General features: G+C 41.9%; 1 protein-coding gene across 1 annotated transcript in view; it reads right to left on the bottom strand.

The window, feature by feature from the left end:
• Window positions 1-4,795: 4,795 nt before the first annotated feature.
• Window positions 4,796-22,692, bottom strand: part of EEIG2 (EEIG family member 2) — a 79,320-nt gene continuing 61,423 nt past the window's right edge. Inside the window, exons 7-11 of the mRNA XM_062191862.1 lie at window positions 19,914-20,009; window positions 19,592-19,781; window positions 19,343-19,470; window positions 18,539-18,608; window positions 4,796-9,347 (exon numbers count right to left, since the gene is read on the bottom strand). Coding sequence (XP_062047846.1) covers window positions 9,305-9,347; window positions 18,539-18,608; window positions 19,343-19,470; window positions 19,592-19,781; window positions 19,914-20,009 — 527 coding nt within the window. The 3' untranslated portion in view covers window positions 4,796-9,304. The remainder of the gene's footprint in view (window positions 9,348-18,538; window positions 18,609-19,342; window positions 19,471-19,591; window positions 19,782-19,913; window positions 20,010-22,692) is intronic.

Here is a 22,692-nt window from a genome sequence, read left to right as displayed (position 1 = left end):
TCCTGGAGGTGTGCGTCACTCGTCCACACTGAGAGCTGGCTGGCCTCTTCCATCCAGGCCTCTGCACAGCCTTCCCCGGGGCGCTCTACCCATCACTGCTCTTGCATGTGAGAGCCATGGGTTCTCGCCAGGGGGAGCCGTTTCCAGCTAACCCATGACCTTTGTTGAAGCCCAATCAAATGAATCCCCAACCCAGAGGCCCTCCAGGGCGTGTGGAGCTGCCTCTCCATGTCTTTCTGCAATATCTATACCCTCATTCTCCTTTTTCCCCCCTTAAGATTTGAGAATCAGAGAGCTGCAATCATCTGTTGGTTTACTTCCCAACTGGCCACAATGGCTGGGGCTAGGCCAGGCTGAAGCCAGAGACCTGGAACTCTATCTGGGTTTCCCCTGTGTGTACAGGGGCCCAGGCACTTGGGCCATTTGCGGTTGCTTTCCCAGGTGCGTTAGCAGGAAGTCTGATTTGAAGTGGAGCAGCTGGGACTCCAACTGGCCCTCCAATATGGGAAGCCAGAGTCATAAGCTGTGGCTTAACCAGCTGTGCCACAGTGCTGGCCCCTGAACCTACATTCTTGAAGTTTGTCTTTTCCTTTCTGCTATGACACAGGTCTCTCCTTGCACACTGAAAGGTACCCTGGCAATCTAACGCCAGGGGTCAGCAAATGCTCTTAACAGAGTCCAGCAGCTCTCAATAAAAGCATGTAAATGAGTGGTGTGACCATGTTCACTTACATGTTAAAAAAAAGACAGCTGACAGATTTTGTTCATACTTTGTGGACTGGTTTTTTAAAAAATTTATTTGAAAAGCAGAGTTACAGAGAGGGAGAGACAGAGCTTTTATCTGGTGGTTTATTCCCCCAGTGGCTGCAATGGCTGGAGCTGGGCTGATCTGAAGCCAGGAGCCAGGAACTTCATCTGGGTCTCCCACATGGGTGCAGGGGCCCAAGGACTTGGGCCATCTTCTGTTGCTTTCGCAGGCCATAGCAGAGAGCTAGATTGGAAGTGGAGCAGCTGGGACTTGAACTAGTGCCCATTGGGATGCCAGCACTGCAGGCAGAGGCCCCAACAGCACAATTTTTTCTATAACTGCCTTAAAAAAATTTAAATTACAAGAGTAGAAGATTCAGGCAGTTTAGAGCCATGTAAAATTTTTAACTAAACCTCTTGATAGGGACTCTAAGTTAAATATTCACCCTTAATTCCTGCCTTCACAGCCTGCTGGGATCTTCCAGGTCATAAATTCTGCTTCTCGGGAAGGGAGCAGGTGCTCACCATTCATCATAGAATTCCAGTGGATAAGGTGCCCTTTTGTGATGCTGTTATTTCACCAAAATGCCATTTGCCATATTTTTCATGTACCTTTATCACTGGCAATATATTTTATTTCTGTACACTATTGATTTCCTGTGCCTTTACAAAACAGCGTGCAATAGTGCACGCTGAAATCAAGTTGCTCATATGGAGGTGGTGAAGAAATGAGGTATCCCTGAATAGTTTGCTCCACAGAGACAATTATCAAAGGCTTCTTCCCAAGTCACTGTAAGTGGACTCCAATTTTGCAAGATCCAGTGGTCTTTTTGGGAAGATTGTTCCTCTTTTAAGTGACAACCGTTTGAATGGGCCACATAGCTTGTTAAGGCAGAAATTTCAGGACCAGAAACTTAAGATATCTTTGGTCCAAGGAATTAAAGGGTATTGTATGGTAATGAAAAATGTGCTTCTGTATGAGGTGGAGTTTATTATTTTAAAAAACATTTAGAAGAGTTACAGAGAGGAAGAGAGAGACTCCCCAAATGACTGCAATGGCCAGGATGAGGCTGAAGCCAGAAGCTTGGAACCCCATCTGGGTCTCCCTTGTGGGTGCAGAGGTCCAAGCACTTGGGCCATCTTCAGCCACTTTCCCAGGCACATTAGCAGGGAGCTGGATCAAAAGTGGAGCAAGGGGAACTCAAACCATCACTCATATGGCATCTGGTGTCACAGGTAGTGGCTCAACCCGCCAGGCCACAGCACCAGCTCCAAGGAGGCCATCAAGGATTAAGTCAGTACCCTCCTTTAGAGTCTGAGTGCTGTGTGCCTGGCCCTGTGGAGGCGGTGTGGGGAGTAGTGGCACTGAGGAAACTTTTGAGGGTTTGGAGAACAATGGACCCTGCCTTCCTGGGGGGTGCTAGGTGACAGCTGCAGCACATGTGGTTCCTAACTTGATGGCCATCTTTAGGGAGCACCAGGAAAGGGGGGGGGTGGCAGTTAGGAATATTGTTGAGATCTAGCAAGTAAATTAGCAGGAGCTGGAGGTCATAAAAACTTGTACAATAAATAATAAATACAAGGTTTTTCTTTTAGATTTATTTATTTGAAAAGTAGAGTGACAGAGAGAAACAAATGGCTCCAACAGCCTGAACTGGGCCTGGCCTAAGCCAAGAGCCAGAAACTCCATCTGGATCTCCCCCGTGGGTGGATTCTGGCTTTGGCCTGGCCCTGCTCTGCCCTGCCCCAGCAGCCATTTGGGGAGTGAACCAGAGGATAGAAGGCATCTCTCTGTCACTCTTTCAAATAAATACATCTTTTTAAAAAAGGAACTCTAAGCCTTTCCTGGGTATTTCCTAATTTTTTGTTACATTTCTTAAAATGTGAGATGGACTATTGCCACCCATGATTTTCTACCTCACACCAATGAGAGGAAAGATTTCATTGTGTGCTGCCACCAGGTAAGTGGTACAAAGGTACAGGAAGGGAAGAGGTGAAAACAGGTGAAAGGGAAAGGGAAGGACAGGGGAGAGGAAGAGGGAAACACTAGGTGTTGAGGGAATGGGTGGGCTAAGTCATAGCATGGGGGCAGGCCTGGGAACTCCATGCCAGAGAAATGGCAAGGCAGTCTGAAGGTGCAGGGTAGAGGTACTGCCCAGTTCTGCTGTGGCCTGCAGTTATTCTGTGTGACCTTGTACAATCCCGGGTACTGGGGAGGAGTTGGAAGATTTTCCCTTGAGTGGTCACATACCCCCCCTCCCCCCTTTGGCCAATGAACAGGTGTGTTCTCATAGTCATATAACCTTTAATTTGAGAAGGCATTTTATGTACTATTATTTATTATTTTAAAAGTTTATTTTTTATTTATTTGGAAGGCAGAGAGGGAGGGAGAGGGACAGAGAGAATCTTCTGTCTGCTGGCTTACTCCCCAAATGTCCACAACAGTCAGGTCTGGGTCAGGCTGAGGCCAGGAACTCCATCCTGGTCTCCCAGGTGGGTGGCAGGGATCCACGTACTTGAGTCATCATCTGTTGCTTCCCAGGCACATTAACAGGAAGCTGGATCAGAAGTGCAGCAGTCAGGACTCGAATTGGCACTCTGCTATGTAATGTGGGTGTTGCAAATGGTGTCCTAACCCGCTGCACCAATGCTGTTAGCCCACATATAGGTTTTTTTTTTTTAATTAATTTAAAAAATTTATTTTGGAAGGCAGTGAGACAGAGAGGAGACAGATTTCTTCCATCTGCTGGTTCACTCCTTTAAGTGTCCACAACAGTCAAGGCTAGGCCAGCTCTAAGTCAGGAGCCAGGAACTCAATCTGAGTCTCCCATATCAGTGGCAGGGAACCACTTGTGCCTCCCTGGATGTGCGTTAGCAGGAAGGTGGAATTGGAAGTGGAGCCAAGGCACTTGACGTGGGATGTAGGCAGCCCAAGTGGCATCTTAACCACTGTGCCAAACAATCACCCCATGGTTTTTTTTTTTTTTTAAGATTTATTTTATTTATTTGAAAGGCAGAGTTGCAGAGAGGCAGAGAAGACAGAGAAGTCTTCCATCTGCTGGTTCACTCCCCAAATGGCTGCAACTGCCAGAGCTGGGCTGATCTGAAACCAGGAGCCAGGAGATTCTTCCGGGTCTCTCACACTGGTGCAGGAGCCCAAGGACTTGGGCCATCTTCCACTGCTTCCCCAGGCCATAGAAGAGAGCTGGATTGGAAGTGGAGCAGCTGGGACTTGAACCGGTGCCTGTATGAGATGCCGGTACTGCAGGTGGCAGCTTTATCTGCTGCACCAAAGGGTCGGCCCCATCCCCGTGGTTTTTGGATAATACGCATTTCTATGACCTTTTTGAAGACCTCTTGTATGCGTGGATTTCAAATATTTTTGCATCAGGGTCCAGTGCTGCGGCATAGTGGGTAAACCTACTGCCTGCAGCACTGGCATCCGATATGGCCACCAGTTCTAGTCCTGGCTGCTCCACTTTCATTCCAGCTCCCTGCTAATATGCCTGGGAAAGCAGCAGAAGATGGCCCAAGTGCTTGGGCCCCTACACCCATGTAGGAGACCCAGAAGCAGCTTCTGGCTCCTTCTTGGATTTGGCCCAGCTCTGGCCCTTGCAGCCATATTGGGAATGAACCAGTGGATGGAAGATCTGTCTCTCCAACACTCCCAACCCCACCTGCCAACTCTGCCTTTCAAATAGATAAGTAAATCTTAAAAAAAATATTTTCCCACTGAAACTTACCTTTTAAGTCCATTTTCCACTAACTTTTTGAAGCCCTCCTGTATGTGCAGAAGCTTTATGTAGACTCAGGTTTGTCTCAGTTCACACCTGTGTCCCCAGTGCTGCAGGGCTGCCCAGGAGAAGTCTGCACCTTTCTCAAGACCTGGAACTTAATGAAAGGAAACGCTCTGGGAAAAAGTTGTAGTGGTCTTCTCACTTCTGCTTTCCTATCCTCACACAATTTTCTGAACCAATTGATTTCTTTAAAAATTTCTGCTTATTTTTTTTCACTTTACTGGAAAAACAGAGAGACAGACGGAGAGAGACTTTTCAACCCTGGTTCACCTCCTAAATGCCTGCAACAGAAGCCAAGAGCTCGGAATTCAGTCTGGATGTCCCATGTGTGTGGCAGGGACCTGAGTACTTGAACCACTTATTACCTGCAACCTCCCAGGTACCTGTGAGCAGGAAGCTGGATTGGAAGCAGAGGAGCTGGAACTCGAATCATGTACTCTGATGTGGGATGTAGGTGTCCCCAGTGCTGACTTGACTGCTATGCCAAAGGCCTACCCCTTAATTGATTGTTTAAAAACATACAAAAAAATGCAATCTTTTAACATATGGTTTTTACTGAACATACATAAGATTCACCTTTATTATTAACACTTTACAAATTAAAAATTGCTTTTTGTAAAAAAAAATTCCAGGATTTATCATTGTACATTTGAAACAAAGAAATACATAAATATGAAGGTCATTCTCCAAGTATCAGAATACTAATGGAATCACTTCAATAAAATCTTACAAACACATTTGCATGATTAACCACACACTGTATCAACTTCCAAAGGATCAAATAAACACATGTGAGGAAGGTGATCCTTAAAATAAGATGTATTTAAAAAAAACCCATCAACTTGTATGAACTCTAAATGTCTTCCCCTGTATGGATTTGGTCAATGAGTATTGCCAGTAGGAAAACTTTTTGTTATATACCTAAGGTAAACATAAACATCTGAAAATATGACTATGTGGAGTAAACGGCTTTGTCAGCTTCGTGGTATGTGGGAGTAGCTATGCAGACCACCCACGTAACCATCTAAAATATACTGTGTACACATCATATGGAAAGCACATACACAAGGGAATAAAATAAAGCGTTTGTTTCCAGAGCAGTCTTACATCTGGCTTAACATAGGTATATTTTATCCTGTATATTTTAGACTTCATGTTCTTGAACATCTCAGCTATGAACATTATGTATGCATAGTACCTAGGCCAACACATGAGTAGTGGCATAACACAATTTCATCTTCAGTACTTGATTATATTCACAAGACGTACCATTGGAGAGAACAAGAGAGCTGAGCAGGCACAATTCCTGAACTGGCCAAGTTAAAGAGCATTAAGAAAATAAAATGCACCTCCTCTGCCCCAGACCTAAGAGCCCTGTCTGTCTCAGAGAAGTGTGATGTGACACTTCAATAAAATGTTTAATAATACTGTCAACTTGAGCTTACACAGTGGTCTAGTCAGCACGGAAATCTGAAAGCCTAAAATTACTCCTGCATGCTTTATTAAAACTTACTGCCTCTGGAATTTGAATATGTTTTGACTGGTGGTTAGCAGAGGTTGTTTTCTTTGTAGCCACAAATGGGCTAAGTGGTTGACCTCTGTGGCCCATAGTTTTGTACAAAAAAAGCATATACAGAAGACTCTATTTTAGATATTACTCTCATTTTTAAAAATATTTATTTATTTATATGAAAGAGAGAGTGATAGAGAGCGAGTGCGAGCAAGATCTTCCATCCGCCCTGTTCATTCCCCAAATGACCAAAACAGCCAGGGCTGGGCCATGCGGGTAGCAGGGACCCAAGTATTTGGATCATCATCTGCTATCCTTCCAGGCACATTAGCAGGCAGCTGGACGGGAAGCAGAGCAGCCAGGACTCACACTGGCACTCGGACACTAGATGGGAGCATCCTAAGCAGTGGCTTAACCCACTGCACCATTATGCCTGCCCCCTATTCTGCTAGTTTTACACTGGAATGGGATGGTGGAGTTTGGGATTCTTGGTCAAGGCTTTTTCAAATCATAAGCACAAATACACATTAGCTTGTTTGTACACAGAGAACTTCAAAATCACCAAGGAGAGTCAACCATAAAATGTAAACTGATGGCCTAGCACCTTCTCTCCCCTGTACTCCTCTCAGTCAACAGCTCAAGTCCCAGGGAGCAGGTCTCCAGGCTGGCCTGTGCTTTCTCCAAAACAAGATGCATAAGACTGTAATTTATCTCGTCATAGATATACAGCTTTGAAATATGTTCAGCCTTTTTCTCTAGGAGAGAATTAGAAGAAGTCCTATACATCTACAAATCCTCCAAGACTAGGTGATTGTAAATTTAACTTTAACATTTAAAAAGTCAATTATTAAGAATCTAAATTTTCAGTCCAATTTCCTAAACTCAAAACAGAATCAAAAGTGGACTTGGTATTTGATAACTAGATTGTTTTCAATAGCCACAGGGTTAAAATATTAGCAAAGCAAGCTCTATGAAGAGAAAAACTAGAAAGTAAGGCAGACAAGTAGGCAGCTCTCAGCACATACTTTGAAGTGGCTGTGCTCAAATCTGAGGGCAAAGCAGACCCACAGGGATGGAGCAGAGTAACTCCAAGCTTCCACTGACCTCCGAGGACATAACCATTAATCCTTTCTTTTTCTAGTCAGTGTTTATATTTAGTAAAATATTTGTTATATTTACTACTACAAAATAAATTTAATTGATAGCTGCTAAAATTATAAGGCCATGAAGTTTATACTTGTCAAAATCTCTGCACAGTTGAAGAATTCTGTACTATTCTGCATACTGAGAGTCAGTCTTACTTAAAGGTCACCAGGCCAAGGGCAGCCAAGGAGGAGAGAGACAGGAGGACAAGGGCCCTGTCCTGATCCCAGCACCTTTTGTATTTCTGACAAATGTCCTCAATGGACCCCACTTACAATATACATCGATTATTTTTAAAAGCATAAAAGCATTTGCAGAAGTGTTAATAAAAATATAGCTAAGAAATAATATTTTGAAAATAGAAAAATATGCTTTAAAAAGTCATAATAAATATTTCTTTAAACAATACCTTCATCTTTCTATTAAAAACTTTCTTTGACTCTTTCCATAATATATAATGAATTTTATTTGAAGAAAGAGAACAAGTCTTTACTACTTTTCCTTGTTTAAACTAAAATGTTCAGGTCAATGTTTTTCTTCAAAATAAATCTTAAAAAATAAAAAGTATAACTAATGACTCAGATGATTCTCTTTCAACATTCAAAATATTCTAAAACAGGGTGTCATCTTTTTAAAAATTTCAAAATCTACTTGTAAAAATAGTGTTTGATTTTAATATAGAATATCCAATCCAATCCTTGAAATATAAAAAAAAAAATAAGTCCTAACAAGAACTATTCAAAAATCTCCAAACCTTTACATTTGGATACTAAAAATAATATAATTTGTCCCTTATTTTGCCAACATGAAAATACTTCAACCAAAGTAATTCTATTCTGAAATATTATTGTCATTCTTGGGCATGATTTTGGAAGTGAAGACTGGGAAATGCTAGTGCTATACAATCCATCTTTCTTTAAAGACTGAGGGATTCTAAGAAGTGGAAACTGTTGTGTCGGATCAGAAAAACTCTTAAGGTTTATCTGCTGTGCTATTAAACTGGATCTAGACCACATATTGTGATTTTACAAATTCTATCCGTGCCCCCCAAAAATAACCAACCTCAGATACCATAAGGGAGAAAACATACAAGTGACACCTGGCCACGCGGAACTGAACCTCAGGTCTGCATCAGGAGCATCAAGCAGCTGTCCCTGTCTTCTACCCGCTACCACGTCAGGGTGGTTTTCATTTTCAGACAAGCCTGAATTTACATGGAAAAGGCTGCTCTGTTTCCATCATGTCACCATTTCCCTCTGGTTCAAAATTTTGATTTCTGAAACCTTCACATCTTAACGTTCACTTATTTAAAAGAGCTCTTCTGTTCAGATGCCTAATGGTAGCCTAACATTCAACAGTACACTTATTTTGAGTTTTTTATACCATACATGCTAGCGGGGCTCTGCAGCTCACCTGGTATTAACAATAAGCAACAACATACACTGCATAATAATGGTGTCATGTTCATTCACTTATCTCTGACTTAAACACATTTGCCATTTTGATTATATTCAGAATGATTATTAAGCATTTTACATGTTTAAATTGTAGTATAACACTTCCCCAAAGCATGAACACTCACATTTTATATCAATCAAAAAGAGTTCATAAACTTACTACAATACTTGTAGGTAGTATAATATGTAAGATTTCATTAACAGGAGCACAACTATCTTGACGGAATTATAGGGTTTAAATTATATTCACTATTGTCTCTCAAATGTAAATTTGAAATGAAAACATGGAGCCCAAACCTGTTGAGCACCATTGTCACAGATTTTACACCTGAATAACAAATGCAGATGCATCAAAGTGCTGTTTTCCTCACTGGGATGTTCTGAAAGCAAGAGCAGGCTTTTCACCTCTGTGTGCAGGACCACAGGAGCAGTGCTCTCCCTGGCATGCTGGATGATGACCCCTGCTTGTGGGAGGGGAAGGATGGTTGGTGGGCACTCTCCAAGAAGAAATCAGCATCAGCTTTCCTCCTGACAGACGGACTCCATTTCCACAGGTTCATTTTCTCTGAACAGCTTGAATGAAACGCCTGGACACATCAACTGCCCACACTTCAAATCCAGTGGGAAGTTTCTGCTTAGCAGCTTGACTTCTAGCGTTTGATGACAACTTGTTCATAAGCACCAGACCCTACCCTAAAATATCAGGGGGGGAAAAAAAACTTCAACATTTTCAGCTGCAGTATTTAGAATGGTTCTAAGTAGCAATACATTGTTGTTTTTTTTTTTTTTCATAATATACATTTTTCCACGAACTATTTGAAGATTCTTCTTCCTCATGGATTTAAAAAAATTTTTACATCTCGATAAATGAATCATCAAAGACACACATATAAAATGGAAAGATATTCTTTGCTCATGGATGGGAAGAATCAATATCATTAAAATGTCTACACTACCTAAAACCATCTATAGGTTCAATGCAATCTCTATCAAAATACTAATGACATGTTCCACAGAATTAGAAAAAGCAATTCTAAAATTCATATGGAATCACAAAAGACCCAGAATAGCCAAAGCGATCCTAAACAAGAAAAATCACAGGTCAATGGAACAGAATAGAGAGCCCAGAAATTAATCCAGACACACAGCCAACTGATTTTTGACAAAAGTGCGCAGACCATACAAAGGAATGAGGATAATTTCTTCAACAAATGGGGCTTGCAAAACTGGATGTAAATATGTAGAAAAATGAAATTAGATCCATGCCTCTCACCAAATACAAAAATCAACTCAAGATGGATCAAAGACCTAAATTTAAGATCTGAGACTATGAAGCTGCTGGAATAAAATGTAGGGGAAACACTCTAAGACATTAGTATAGGAGTTAACTTCTTTGACACCCCCAAAGCAAGGCAACAAAAGCAAAATTAAACAAATGAGATTATATCAAACTCAGAAGCTTTTGCACAGCAAAGGAAACATCAACAGACTGAAGAGACAACCAACAGAATGGGAAAAAATATTTGCAAACCACCCATCTGACAAAGGATTAATATCTAGAATATATCAGCAACTTTAAAAACTCAACAACAAAAAAACAACCAATCCAGTTGAGAAATGGGCAAAGGACTTCAATAGACATTTCTCAAAAGAAAAAATATAAATGGCCAACAAACAAATACATGAAAAAATGTTCAGCATCACTAGCCATCAGGGAAATTAAAATAAAAACCACAATCAGATATCACCTCACTCCTGTCAGAATGGCTAAAATCTAAAACATGGAGTAACAAACGCTGGAGAGGACATGGACAAAGGGGAACACTTACACACTGTTGGTGGGACTGTAAATTAGTGCAGCCACTGTGGAACACAGTGTGGAGATCTAAAAAGCTAGAAATAGACTTGCCATATGATCCAGCAACCCCACTTCTGGGTATATACCCAAAAGACTTGGACACAATGTATCAAAGAGATACCTGCACCACCATGTTTTATAGCAGCACTGTTCACAGTAGCTAAAATTTGGAACCAACCAAGGTGTCCATAATCAGATGAATGGATAAAGAAAATGTGTTACAAATATACAATGGGATATTATCCAGCTATAAAAAAGAATGAAATGCTACCATTTGCAGTAAAATCGATGCAACTGGAGGGCATCATGTTGAGAGAAATAAGCCAGACCCAGAAATACAAATACCGCATGTTCTCCCTTATGTGGGAGCTAAAATTTAAAAAACAAACAAAAGAAATGTCTATGTAACAGTATTGCTGCAAATATAGTTTTGTAAAACTCTGTTTTATAACTTTGTCAAATCAATGGTGAAGAATGCTATACTACTATATTTAATAATCTGTGATTATCTTAATATTTACTGTATATGGGTGAAATGGTCATCTTTCCATTCAATTATTGTTTATACCTATTGTTTACATTCCCTCTAAACCAGGTTTTTTTTTCACTTGTTAAACTTTTTATTCAATGAAATATTAAGGCTTTTTACTTTAATGTAAATTTAAAATGTGTTATCTTACAAACCAAAAAAAAAAAAAAAAAAAAGAGAGAAAAAGGGAGATGGAAGGAAGGAGGAAAGGAAGATCACTATATTAGAATTATGTCTATAAATCATACTGGATGTTCAAAACTAATTAAAAGTTAAAATTAAAAAATTTTCTTTGCACAAAAATAGACTTGTTTCTTTCCATTTCTTAAGAATGTTTTTGTTTTGTTTTGTTTCTCTCTCTTTGTAAAATTCTTTGTCCCTAAGAACATTCTGAAGTTCCCTTGTACTGACACTGGCAGTGCATCGGATCTTTTTTTTTTTTTTGACAGGCAGAGTGGATAGTGAGAGAGAGAGAGAGAGACAGAAAGGTCTTCCTTTTTGCTGTTGGTTCACCCTCCAATGGCCGCTGCATATCGCGCTGATCTGAAGCCAGGAGCCAGGTGCTTCTCCTGGTCTCCCAGTGCATCGGGTCTGGTACTGAGTTAATGATCACAGTCACAGTCTTCAGTTCTAACAGATGTATGGTGTCTTCTTTAAAAAAGATTGAGTTACTTATTTAAAATACAGATACATACATATACACACAGATGCAGAGGGAGGACAAGAGAGAGAGAGAGAGGAGGAGAGAGAGGAGAAGGAGAAGGAGAGAGAGAGAGAGAGAGATGGATCTCCCATTCACTGATTTATTCCCCAAATGCCTACAACAGCAGTCAGGCCTGTGCCAGGAGCCAGGAACTCAATCCGGGTCTCTTGCAAGGGTTAAGCCATCACCTACTGCCCACCAGGATGTGCATTAGCAGGAAGCTGGACGCAGTAGTGGACCCAGGACTTTAACTCAGGCATTCTGACATGGGATGAGGGAGTCCCAAGTGGCATCTGAACTGTCACACCAAATGCCTGCCTGGGGTGTCTTAATGTACCTTTCTAGAAAGTCTGAGCATTTTTTTAAGTCAATACACAATTGTCTTCACATGTCTTCACAGTGTTGCAAATTATTCTTGCATAATGCAGATTTAGAGAAAGTAGCCTGAAGGAGGTTTAAGAGACTGTCAGTTGTCCCTTTAAATCTATTCCCCTCTTCTTCATGGTTTTAAATGGGTACAGGCTGCTTGGGTAGGGCCACAATTCCTAAACTCGCATACTTCAAAAAAGATAATGGAGGGGTTGGCGCTGTGGCATAGTGGGTAAAGCTGACGCCTGCAATGCTGGCATCCCACATGGGCGCCGGTTCGAGTCCTGGCGGTTCCATTTCCGATCCAGCTCTCTGCTATGGCCTGGGAAAGCAGTAGAAGATGGCCCAAGTCCCTGGAACTCTACACCACGTGGGGAGACCTGGATGAAACTCTAGGCTCCTGGCTTCGGATCGGCACAGCTCTGGGTGTTGCGGCCAATTGGAGAGCAAACCAGTGGATGGAAGACTTCTCGCTCTCTCTGCCTTTCCTCTCTCTGTGTAACTCTGACTTTCAAGTAAATAAATAAATCTTTTTTAAAAAAAGACAGGGTTAAAGATAATTTCTAGATTTTTTAAAAAAGATAATGGAGAATGGAATTAAAAATGTTGATTTTAGTGAAAAAATGTTTAAAATCCATGCATACACAGCCTTTTCAAATTATACATTTTTCCATGAACTTTTTGAAGATGCTCTGTAGGTGTGGCCAAATATTTAAGCTTTCTTCTGGCCGGCGCAGTGGCTTAACAGGCTAATCCTCCGCCTTGTGGCGCCTGCATACCGGGTTCTAGTCCTGGTTGGGGCGCCGGATTCTATCCCGGATGCCCCTCTTCCAGGCCAGCTCTCTGCTATGGTCTGGGAGTGCAGTGGAGGATGGCCCAAGTGCTTGGGCCCTGAACCTGCGTGGGAGACCAGGAGAAGCACCTGGCTCCTGGCTTCGGATCAGCGAGATGCGCTGGCCGCAGCGGCCATTGGAGGGTGAACCAACGGCAAAAAGGAAGACCTTTCTGTCTCTCTCTCTCACTATCCACTCTGCCTGTCAAAAAAAATAAATAAATTAAAAAAAAAAAAAAGCTTTCTTCTATGACAGATGAATGGAAGAGGTGTGCCAACTTCTATGCTGCTTGTTTAAAGGGAAACTGCTTGTCCTGGACTGGGAGCAATCCAACTTTGACAGTGCAGGGTATCAGGATGGTGAAGTAACAAAGTGGAGGGTCAGTGACTCGCCATCTGGGGCACATTTTTCTCATCAACCTGCCCAATGTATTTTTGGGTATTTGTTACAGCAGCTTAGCCATTATCCTAATATGTCTGAAACAACTGACTTCTATTAATGAAATATGACATTTACCAAAAGAATTAAAATTTGCAAGCATTGGGAGTAAATTCCCAGATAGGCTATTTAAGCTAAGCACTGGCCTCCTTGGCAGAAGGGTTTACTGTTGCTGCTGGTGCACTTGGACTTGGGCCTATGTTACAATGGAATGAAACCCGCATCCTCCCTCTGCTGCCCCTTGGTCTGGCAGGGTGAAAGTTTCCTAAAGCCTGTGAAGCAGCGCAGTGTCTTTCAGATGACACCTGGCTTTAGATCTGTGGGTGTGGCATCAGGGAAGAGCCTTACTGTTTACAGTCATCACCATACCCATTACTTTATCTGTACAGATGTCCGCTACCTGACGCTGCACAATGCTGGCCCCTTGCCCTATTTAATTAAAAAACCTTATAAATCTTATGAAGTACCTCCATTAAACTACTATTTTACAGAGAAGATACTAAGGCAGAGGGAAGACACCAAGGACACATAGTTCAAGTAAGCCTGTGTTGTTAACCTCAGTGATGTAATTTTTCTTTTTTGGCAGCTAGAAAAAAGATGCTGTCTGCCACGATCATGGGTGGACCTGACTAAGCCAGGTCACTAAGCCAAGACAGGGATGAAGCCCACATCTGTCCACCCCATGGCTCGTTCTCTTTGCACTAGGAGACATTATCACTAACATTCCCCAGTCTCCCTGTAGCACCAATATTAATAATCCATGTCAACCTCTAATGATCTGTTTAGGCTTTCATGGACTGGGTGATCATTCCAACATTCATTTAAAGAAGGTGGGAGCCAATATGCCTTTACATCCTAGGTTCCAGATGATCTCTCAACTAGAAATCATCTTTCTCTCTCTTGAATAACACACTAATGGTGAGCAGCTTTCTGTGTGCCGGATACTGTAGACTTTACCTAAGTGCTTTTGAAAAAACACTTTTACAGAAAGTCTGCACAAAGATCCTGAGTGAGGTAATTTATCACTTTTGCCTTACAGGTCAGGAAACAAGGTTTACAGAGGCGAATGACATCAGTAAACAGAAGAGCTGGACTTGACCTCAAACAGCCTGGTTTTTATCATTCACCATCCAAATTCCCTTTGGTTGGAATTATATATATATACATATATATATATTTTTGCTGTTCTTCTATTCAAATTGATAATGGCCAGGACTTACTGAGTATATTATGTCATCTGCCCTTTAGAACAACCCCAAAGGACAAGCATGATTATCTCCACTTTCCAACAGAGGAACTAAAGTCCCATGGAAGTGACTGATTCACCCAGGCCCCAAAAGTGGTCTGGCTAGGATGTGAATCTAAGATGCTTGAACTCCAAAACCCATGTTCTGTCCACCACTCCTATCACTGTCCTCACAGACATTACTTTCCTTCCAGGTTCTCTGTCACTTGTCTCTTGTTCTCATTTACCCTTCAAAATCATGGCTAGTTACTTGTCTAAAATGCCAGTATGATAGGTCACATCCTGGCAAGAATAAATGGCAGCTTCCCACTGGACAAATGAGTCATGGCCAATGGCTTCCCATTGAACACATAAGAAAAATAATATGTTACGGCAACAAAGGCCTTTTAGAACCTGGCCCCAAGACACCTGCCAACTTCATATCCCCAAACTCCCCTGCACTTCCCTCTTTTCTCAGACAATCTGTTTATTGGCAACTAAGTAGGTTACATTATTCAAAAGCCAGTAAAGTACAGTGGTTAAGAACAATGGGCTTTGAACTCAAGGAGATATGAGTTTGAATCTTGGTTTTACCAGTTACTAGTGGTTTTTTTTTTTTTTTTTTGAATACTGGTAGGTGTTCTAGCTTTATTTTATTGAAATTTTGTTTATTTATTTGAAAAGAAGGGAGACAGACAAGAAGAGAGAGTGATTAATCTTTCATTGCTACTTTACTTTTCAGATGCCCACAAGTGCTGGGACTGTGCAAAGTTCAATCTGGGAGCCTGGAACTTGATCTGGGTCTCCCATGTGGGTGGCAGGGACTCAAGTACTTGAGCCATCATATTCTGCCTCCCAGGATGCACAGCAGCAGGAATCTGGACTGGAAGCAGAGCAGCTGAGATGTAAACCAGGCACAGTGATATGGAGTGATATGGAGATGCCCAAGTGGCTTCTTCAATACTGTACCAAATGCACACTCCCCTACCCCCTCCCTTTATTAGTTCTAAGGCTTGGGTCAAATGATTGGTACTTCTTTATATCTTTGTTTCTATTTAAAAATGTATTCATTTATATATTTTCATTTTACTCAGAAGGCAGAGAGATAGAGACAGACAGAGAGAGATCTTCCAACTGCTGGTTCATTCCCCAAATGCCCATACAACAGGTAGAGCTGAGTCAGGCTGAAGCCAGGAGTCTGAAATTCACAGCTGGGTCTTTCAGGTGGGTATCAAGGTCCCAAGTACTTGGATTAAAAAATATTTACTTATTTGAAAAGCAGAGTAACACATAGAGGGAGGGAGGGAGAGAGAGAAAGAGAGATCTTCCATTCGCTAGTTCCCTCCGCAAATGGCTGTAATGGCCAGGGCTGGGCCGGGCTGAAGCCAGGAGCAGGGAACTCTATTCTAGTCTTCCTCATAGGTGGCAGGAACTCAAATACTTGAGCCATCATCTGCTGCTTCCTAGGTGCAATAGCATGGAGCTGGATGTGAAACAGAATCGGCACTTCGGTATGGATGCAGGCATCCTAAGCAGTAGCTTAACTGCACCACAATGCCCTCCCAGCTGCTGCCTCCCAGGATGCATCAGCAGAAAGCTGGATTGGAAGCAGCATAGTCAGGACTCGAACCAGGGACTCCCATATGTGATGTACACATCCCAAGTGGTATATTAACTGCTGTGCTAAATGCCTGCCCCACTTACTAGTTTTGAGGCTTTGAACAAATTATCTCTGCTTCTTTGTATTTTTGTTTCCATTTAAAAAAGACTAATTATACTATGTTGTAAGCATTCAAAGAGATACTGTAAGACATGAATAAAATATATACGTCTGCCTGCTCCATAAGCAACAAATGCTGAAAATTACCTATAATTAATGTTTATTACTATATAATTATGTTTTAATTATTATACCTATACATTCTACTTATCTTTCCCATACTCGCCTGGCAAGTTCCCACTCATCTTGCAATCTCCCAAAAGCTCTCTAAATGTCCACTATTCCAGGCAGTTTTCTTTGGCTGAGTCTGGTCCCATCTCTCTTGTCTAAGATTTCCTTGTACTTCTCTGTATTGCAGTTCTTCCCATATTATTACAATTCTTTGTCTATCTCATCTGCTAGAAAGGATCAAACAGTAAATAATTAGACTGTGTGGGTCATATGGTCTCTGCCGGATTACTCAACTCTGTAGAGTCAAAGCAGCCACAGGCAACAAAAATAAGCAGGCACTGTCGTGTTCCAAGGAAACGTTACAAAGAGTGGGTCAGCTTGGCTCACAGCCTCTGTCTGCCAACCCCATGTGCTAGCTCAGGGCAAGAGCTAGGCTAATCCTCCGCCTTGCAGCGCCAGCACACCGGGTTCTAGTCCCGGTCAGGGCACTGATTCTGTCTCTGTCCCGGTTGCCCCTCTTCCAGGCCAGCTCTCTGCTGTGGCCAGGGAGTGCAGTGGAGGATGGCCCAAGTGCTTGGGCCCTGCACCCCATGGGAGACCAGGAGAAGCACCTGGCTCCTGCCATCGGATCAGCGCAGTGCGCCGGCCGCAGCGCGCCTACCGCGGCGGCCATTGGAGGGTGAACCAACGGCAAAAGGAAGACCTTTCTCTCTGTCTCTCTCTCACTGTCCACTCTGCCTGTCAAAAAAAAAAAAAAAAAGAGCTGGATCCTTCCTGCTTGCATCTTTGTCTACAAGTTGGTCCAATAAACAGTCAACTGAACTTAATGAGCAGAGGAGTCAATGACAGTTAATGAAAGCTCTAAACTGTGCCACATCTACAGACCCCTTTTCAAATTACTCCCTCATAGCATTTTTGTATCTCCTCCTCTTAGCTACTTATCATATCTGACTGTAGTTAGCTGATGTTAGGTGTTTGCTGTTAGACTCTACCGTTGTATCTTTTGGACCTTGCAGGGTTCTACACATAGGAGGGACTCCTTAAAATGACAGTTGGTGGGAGAAATGATTGAAAAATTCTTTCAGGCTTTGGGCATGAGAATAGTATAACTGTTTTAGTCCAAGGGGCTCCAATCTCTTCAACTCTGCCTTATTCAGTGGTTGAGTAGGGACTGTACATGAATCAGTGTAGAAAGAGTAACTATCAGGAGAGCACAGAAAGGCAGAAACCAGGCAGTGGGCAAGCCAGGAAGTGGCCATAATTCCCAAGGTGTTCTCAGCATCTGGACTCACTACCATTTGAAACAGTTCTGAGAACAAGAGGGGCAAGCTGTCTTCATCGGAATCTGAGTAAGTATCAAACGGTGTTTGGTTTTCACAACTTTTCTTAGTATGGATGTTAGAGTCTATGGGGTAGGTAAAGGAGGGTACAAGAAAGGTTAGTATCAGTTTATGTAACTGAGTGGCTGTTTAAATGTTCACAACAGATAAGTGGCTGGAAATGTAATTTTGTTTTGTTATTTCTAAAATAAAGACTAAGAACACAGGTGTTTGGCCTAGCAGGTAAGATGCCTGCACCCTCTATCAGAGTGCCTGGATTCAGTGCTCACCTCTGCCTCCTGATTCCAGCTTCCAGCTAGTGCAAATCCTGAGAGGCGGTAGTGATGTCTCAAGTGATTGGGTTACTGCCATTCATGTAGGAGACCTGGACTGGGTTCCTGGGTTCTGGCTTTGGCTTTAGCTCAGCTCTGGCCATCATAGGAATTTGGGCCATGAACCAGCAGATGGGAACTTGTTCTCTCTTTGCCTTTCTGCCTCCCTTTCTATTCATTTGCTTATCAAATAAATTAATTAAAATTTTTAAAAAAGATAGATACCCAGAATGAGGAAAACTGAACCTCAACTCTTCTCTTAGTAATGACTAGTATTTGTATTTTCTAGCACCAGTCTACTAAAACAGTGAAATCTTCATCCTCTATTCGTGAGCATTGTTTTTAAGTTAGTATATATTTCAATAAGATACTGATTGGACTACGTACCTATTTGGAAGATGATGACTGCCAAAGGTTGTACTTCCCCCAGGACCCACAAACAACCTCAGTCCTTCTTCTGCAACACACATTCAAAATGTTTGTTATAGGTGTAATTAGTAATTACCAAATAATATTCATATTGTAATTCATATTTTACCCAGCTTTTTAAAGAAATAAAAAACTTCAAAATTAAAATGAAATACGTGTTTTAAAGCAGTTATTTCCCTTCAACTCCCCGAAAGTTCTTTCTTTTAACTGAGTAACAAGGACAGCTCTTCCTACAAATTTGCAAAACAAGTAAGGTTTAATTATTTCTCTTTATAACAAGTTACATAATGAGACTAGGTCCACTGTTAAGTACTCTATGTTTACTCTGGAAAGAGTAATTACACCTTTCAAATTGGTGGCATATAAATTTTTAGTTCTGGGGAAAGAGCTAAAGAGGGAATGAAGGATTCCGTTTTTACCACTGTTCCAGACCGCCACTTTAACCCTCCAATCTGTAACAGTGACTGGAAGCCTTTACAACAGATGCAGACACAGCAACGAGAGAGCCATTATTACAAAAGATAATAAAAGTTCTCTTTAAAATTGATCTCTTCTAACTGAAGTTTGCTGCTTTTCCAGATGGAATATTTATTCTCAGAAACAAATAAGCTACAAGTTATCTGGAGAATTTTTTTTACCTTGAGATTTTTATGGGCATAAAATGATTTTACAAATAAGCAGCGGTTAGTATCACGGTGTGCTGCCTCTTTACTGCTGACCACCTGGATTATAGACATTTTCACTTCACAGTTATCTGCACACCTTCTGCACTGGAATCCAGGCTGAAGTCTTGACTCTGCAGTATTTTCTCCACAACATCATCGGCATCCACTCTGGTGTCATCAACTCGCTTCAGCTGAGATTCCACAGAATCTTGTTTCACTGGGCATCTTTGGAAAGAATTAAATTTTTCCACCTTTTTATTATGTTATGAAAACAAAGGGTTTTTTTTGTGTGTGTTTGTGTGTGTGTGTGCTTAATTTAAATTTATCCTTTAAAGTAAAAGGATACCTGTTAAGTTTTTCTGAAGCCATATCTTCTTTATCAGTTGTATCAAGATTGGGTTCAGCTATTTTTGGCTCGATCTCATCACATGGCTCTAGAATACTTTCAATTCCTGTTGATGTACTTCCCACTGAGGTATTTCTCCTGTGGCACAGCTCTGAGAAACTAGATGACCGGGAGTGACATGAACTATACCCTGTAGGAGAAAACCACTTTGGATATAATACTTAAATCAAATCCCCTGCAACTTAACATCTTTCTCCCACACCATAGCAGTTCCTAGACCCTTTGGAACAATAAAGAATTCAACTTCACTGTTATCCTCTACCTGATACTTTTGACTGCTGGCTTGCATAGCTTGATGTTCTAGAATGTCCACAGGCACCGAGTTCATCTGGAACAGAGGTACTCTTTGCTGAAAGATCTGCAATATGTCACACCATGATGTTACTATCACTGCCAACAAGTTAATGGTCAATTTACATTCTAATCTGCAGCTTTTATAAACTGTCAAGTTCATTTTCAAGAAAAATAAGGTACAAAGTGATAGATCTTTTAAGTACAACAGATGCAATGTTACGGAAAAAAATACAAAGTACTTAAATATTTTTGTTCACTGAGGAACTGCAATATTTTTTATAACATTTAACAGCACTTTTCTCTTAAAACTATTACAGTTTTTTATGTTCAATATTTCTTTAATAAAATGAATTGGGTTTTAGTATTTTTTTAAGATTTATTTATTTATTTGAAAGGCAGAGTTACAGAGAGAATGAAAGAGAGAGATCTTCCATCTGCTGGTCCAACTCCTCAAATGGCTGCAAAAAATGCCCTGCATTTTTTATTTAGTAATAATTATTATGTAATAATAAAATTGCCAGGTTTTAGTATGGTTTTTGAAGAAATCCTGCTTTCTCAAAAACCTATCACAGCAGTAAACTAAAAAGCACTTTATTACTTTAAATTTTTAAAAAAACATTTGTTTATTTGAAAGGCAGAGTTACAAAAAGAGAGGGAGAGACAGATATCTTCCATCTGCTGATCCACTACCCAAAGGGCCTCAACAGCTGGCACTAGGCCAGGCCAAAACCAGCAGCCTGGAATTCCACTGGTTCTCCCACATGAGGTGGCAGGTGCCCAAGCCCCTGGGCCATCTTCTACTGCTTTCCCAGGAGCATTAGCAGGGAACTGGATCTGAAGTGGAGCAGCTGGGACTTGAACTGGTGCTTATATGGGATGTCAAGCATCACAGGTGGCAGCTTTACACACTGCATTACAACAAAAGCTCCCTGAATTACTTAATGCTAGCGTTGCTAATGGTAACCTATAATTTGGGCAATATCTGTGGCTTACATCAACTCAGCATGAAATGTAGCACTGAGAGTAAAAGTTCTTAAGAAATTGACTAGTATTCAATGTCAAAGTAAATGTACCAAAAATCAGTGCCATGGCATTTATGGTAGTTCTCTGATCAACTGCATGGTTTAGATGCAGTTACATGTGTCCAGAACTAGGGCCCTTCCAAAGAATACAGAAGTGTGATCATTTTCATTAGGGTGAAATATTTGGAAGCTAGAACCATTTTTAACTCAGAAGCAAAAGGAAAGCAACTGAGTAATACAGCTGTTACAGCAGTAGTTCTAAGAATGCTACTGAGTGCATTTGAACAATAAATGCTGCCAAACAAGTAAGCTCCTGGGGTGGTCTGGCCCTTCTGCAAGGTTTCTCATTTTCAGATAGACCCTACATATCCCAAGCATCTGGTCCCAAATCCAAGGTTTGCATCCCAACAAAAATCTGATATCAGAGAATTGGTTCATACCAAGAATTAACAGACTTAATTCTTTACTCCTGCTTTGGCTCAGATCTTAACTCATCCCTTTATCTTCTGGTTTTCAAAAAGTCTATTCATTCAATAAATATTTATTAAGCTCTCATACCAAGTTAGGTGCCTGATACTGTACAAAGTATAGCAGGTGAAAAATACATAAGACAAAATATATAAATAAGGCAGAAGTAAGTAGTTACAATACAAAATGGAGGGCTGGTGTTGAGGCATAGTGGGTAAAGCCACTGCCTGCAGCACTGGCATCCCGTATGGGTACCAGCTGGAGTCCCAGCTGCTCCATTTCCAATACAGCACCCTGCTAATGTACCTGGGAAATCAGTAGAAGATGGCCCAAGTCCTTGGGCCCCTGTACCCAAGTGGGAGACCCAGAAGAAGCTCCAGGCTCCTGGCTTCAGATTGACCCAGCTTCAACTGTTGTGGCCATTTGGGGAGTGAACCAGTGGATGGAAGACCTCTCTCTCCTTCTGCCTCTGCCTCTCTATAACCCTGCCTTTGACAGGCAGAGTGGATAGTGAGAGAGAGAGAGACAGAGAGAAAGGTCTTCCTTGGCCGTTGGTTCACCCTCCAATGGCCGCCGCGGCTGGCGCGCTGCGGCCAGCGCACCGTGCTGATCCGATGGCAGAAGCCAGGTGCTTCTCCTGGTCTCCCATGGGGTGCAGGGCCCAAACACTTGGGCCATCCTCCACTGCACTCCCGGGCCATAGCAGAGAGCTGGCCTGGAAGAGGGGCAACCGGGACAGAATCCGGTGTCCCGACTGGGACTAGAACCCGGTGTGCCGGCACCGCAAGGTGGAGGATTAGCCTGTTGAGCCACGGTGCCGGCCAATAAATAAATCTTTAAGAAAAAATACAATATGGCAAGTATTAAAATACACGCACTGGGTGGGGATGGCGATGTGGCACAGTGGTGTAAGCCACTGCTTGGCAGACCACATCCCATACTGTAGTGCTGGGATTGAATCCTGTCTTCACTTCTGAACCAGCTTCCTGCTAATGCACCTGGGAGGCACTAGATGATAGCCCAAGTACTTGGGTTCTTGCCATCCACCTCAGCTGAGTTCCTGGCTCCTGGTTTTGGACTGGCCCAGCCCCAGATGTTGCAGGCATTTTGGGAGTGAAACAGTTAGTAGATCTCTATCTTTGTCCCTCTGCCTTTCAAATAATTAAATAAAAACTTTAAGTGGAGGAAAGACCTTGTGGAGGAGGTTTACTCTCCAGACTTTAACGATGTAAGCAATTTCTCAGCTAGGTGAGGCAG

The sequence above is a fragment of the Lepus europaeus genome, chromosome 5 (assembly GCF_033115175.1).
Source record: "Lepus europaeus isolate LE1 chromosome 5, mLepTim1.pri, whole genome shotgun sequence".
NCBI lineage: Eukaryota > Metazoa > Chordata > Mammalia > Lagomorpha > Leporidae > Lepus > Lepus europaeus.
This window is presented reverse-complemented; position numbering and strand designations above follow the sequence as displayed.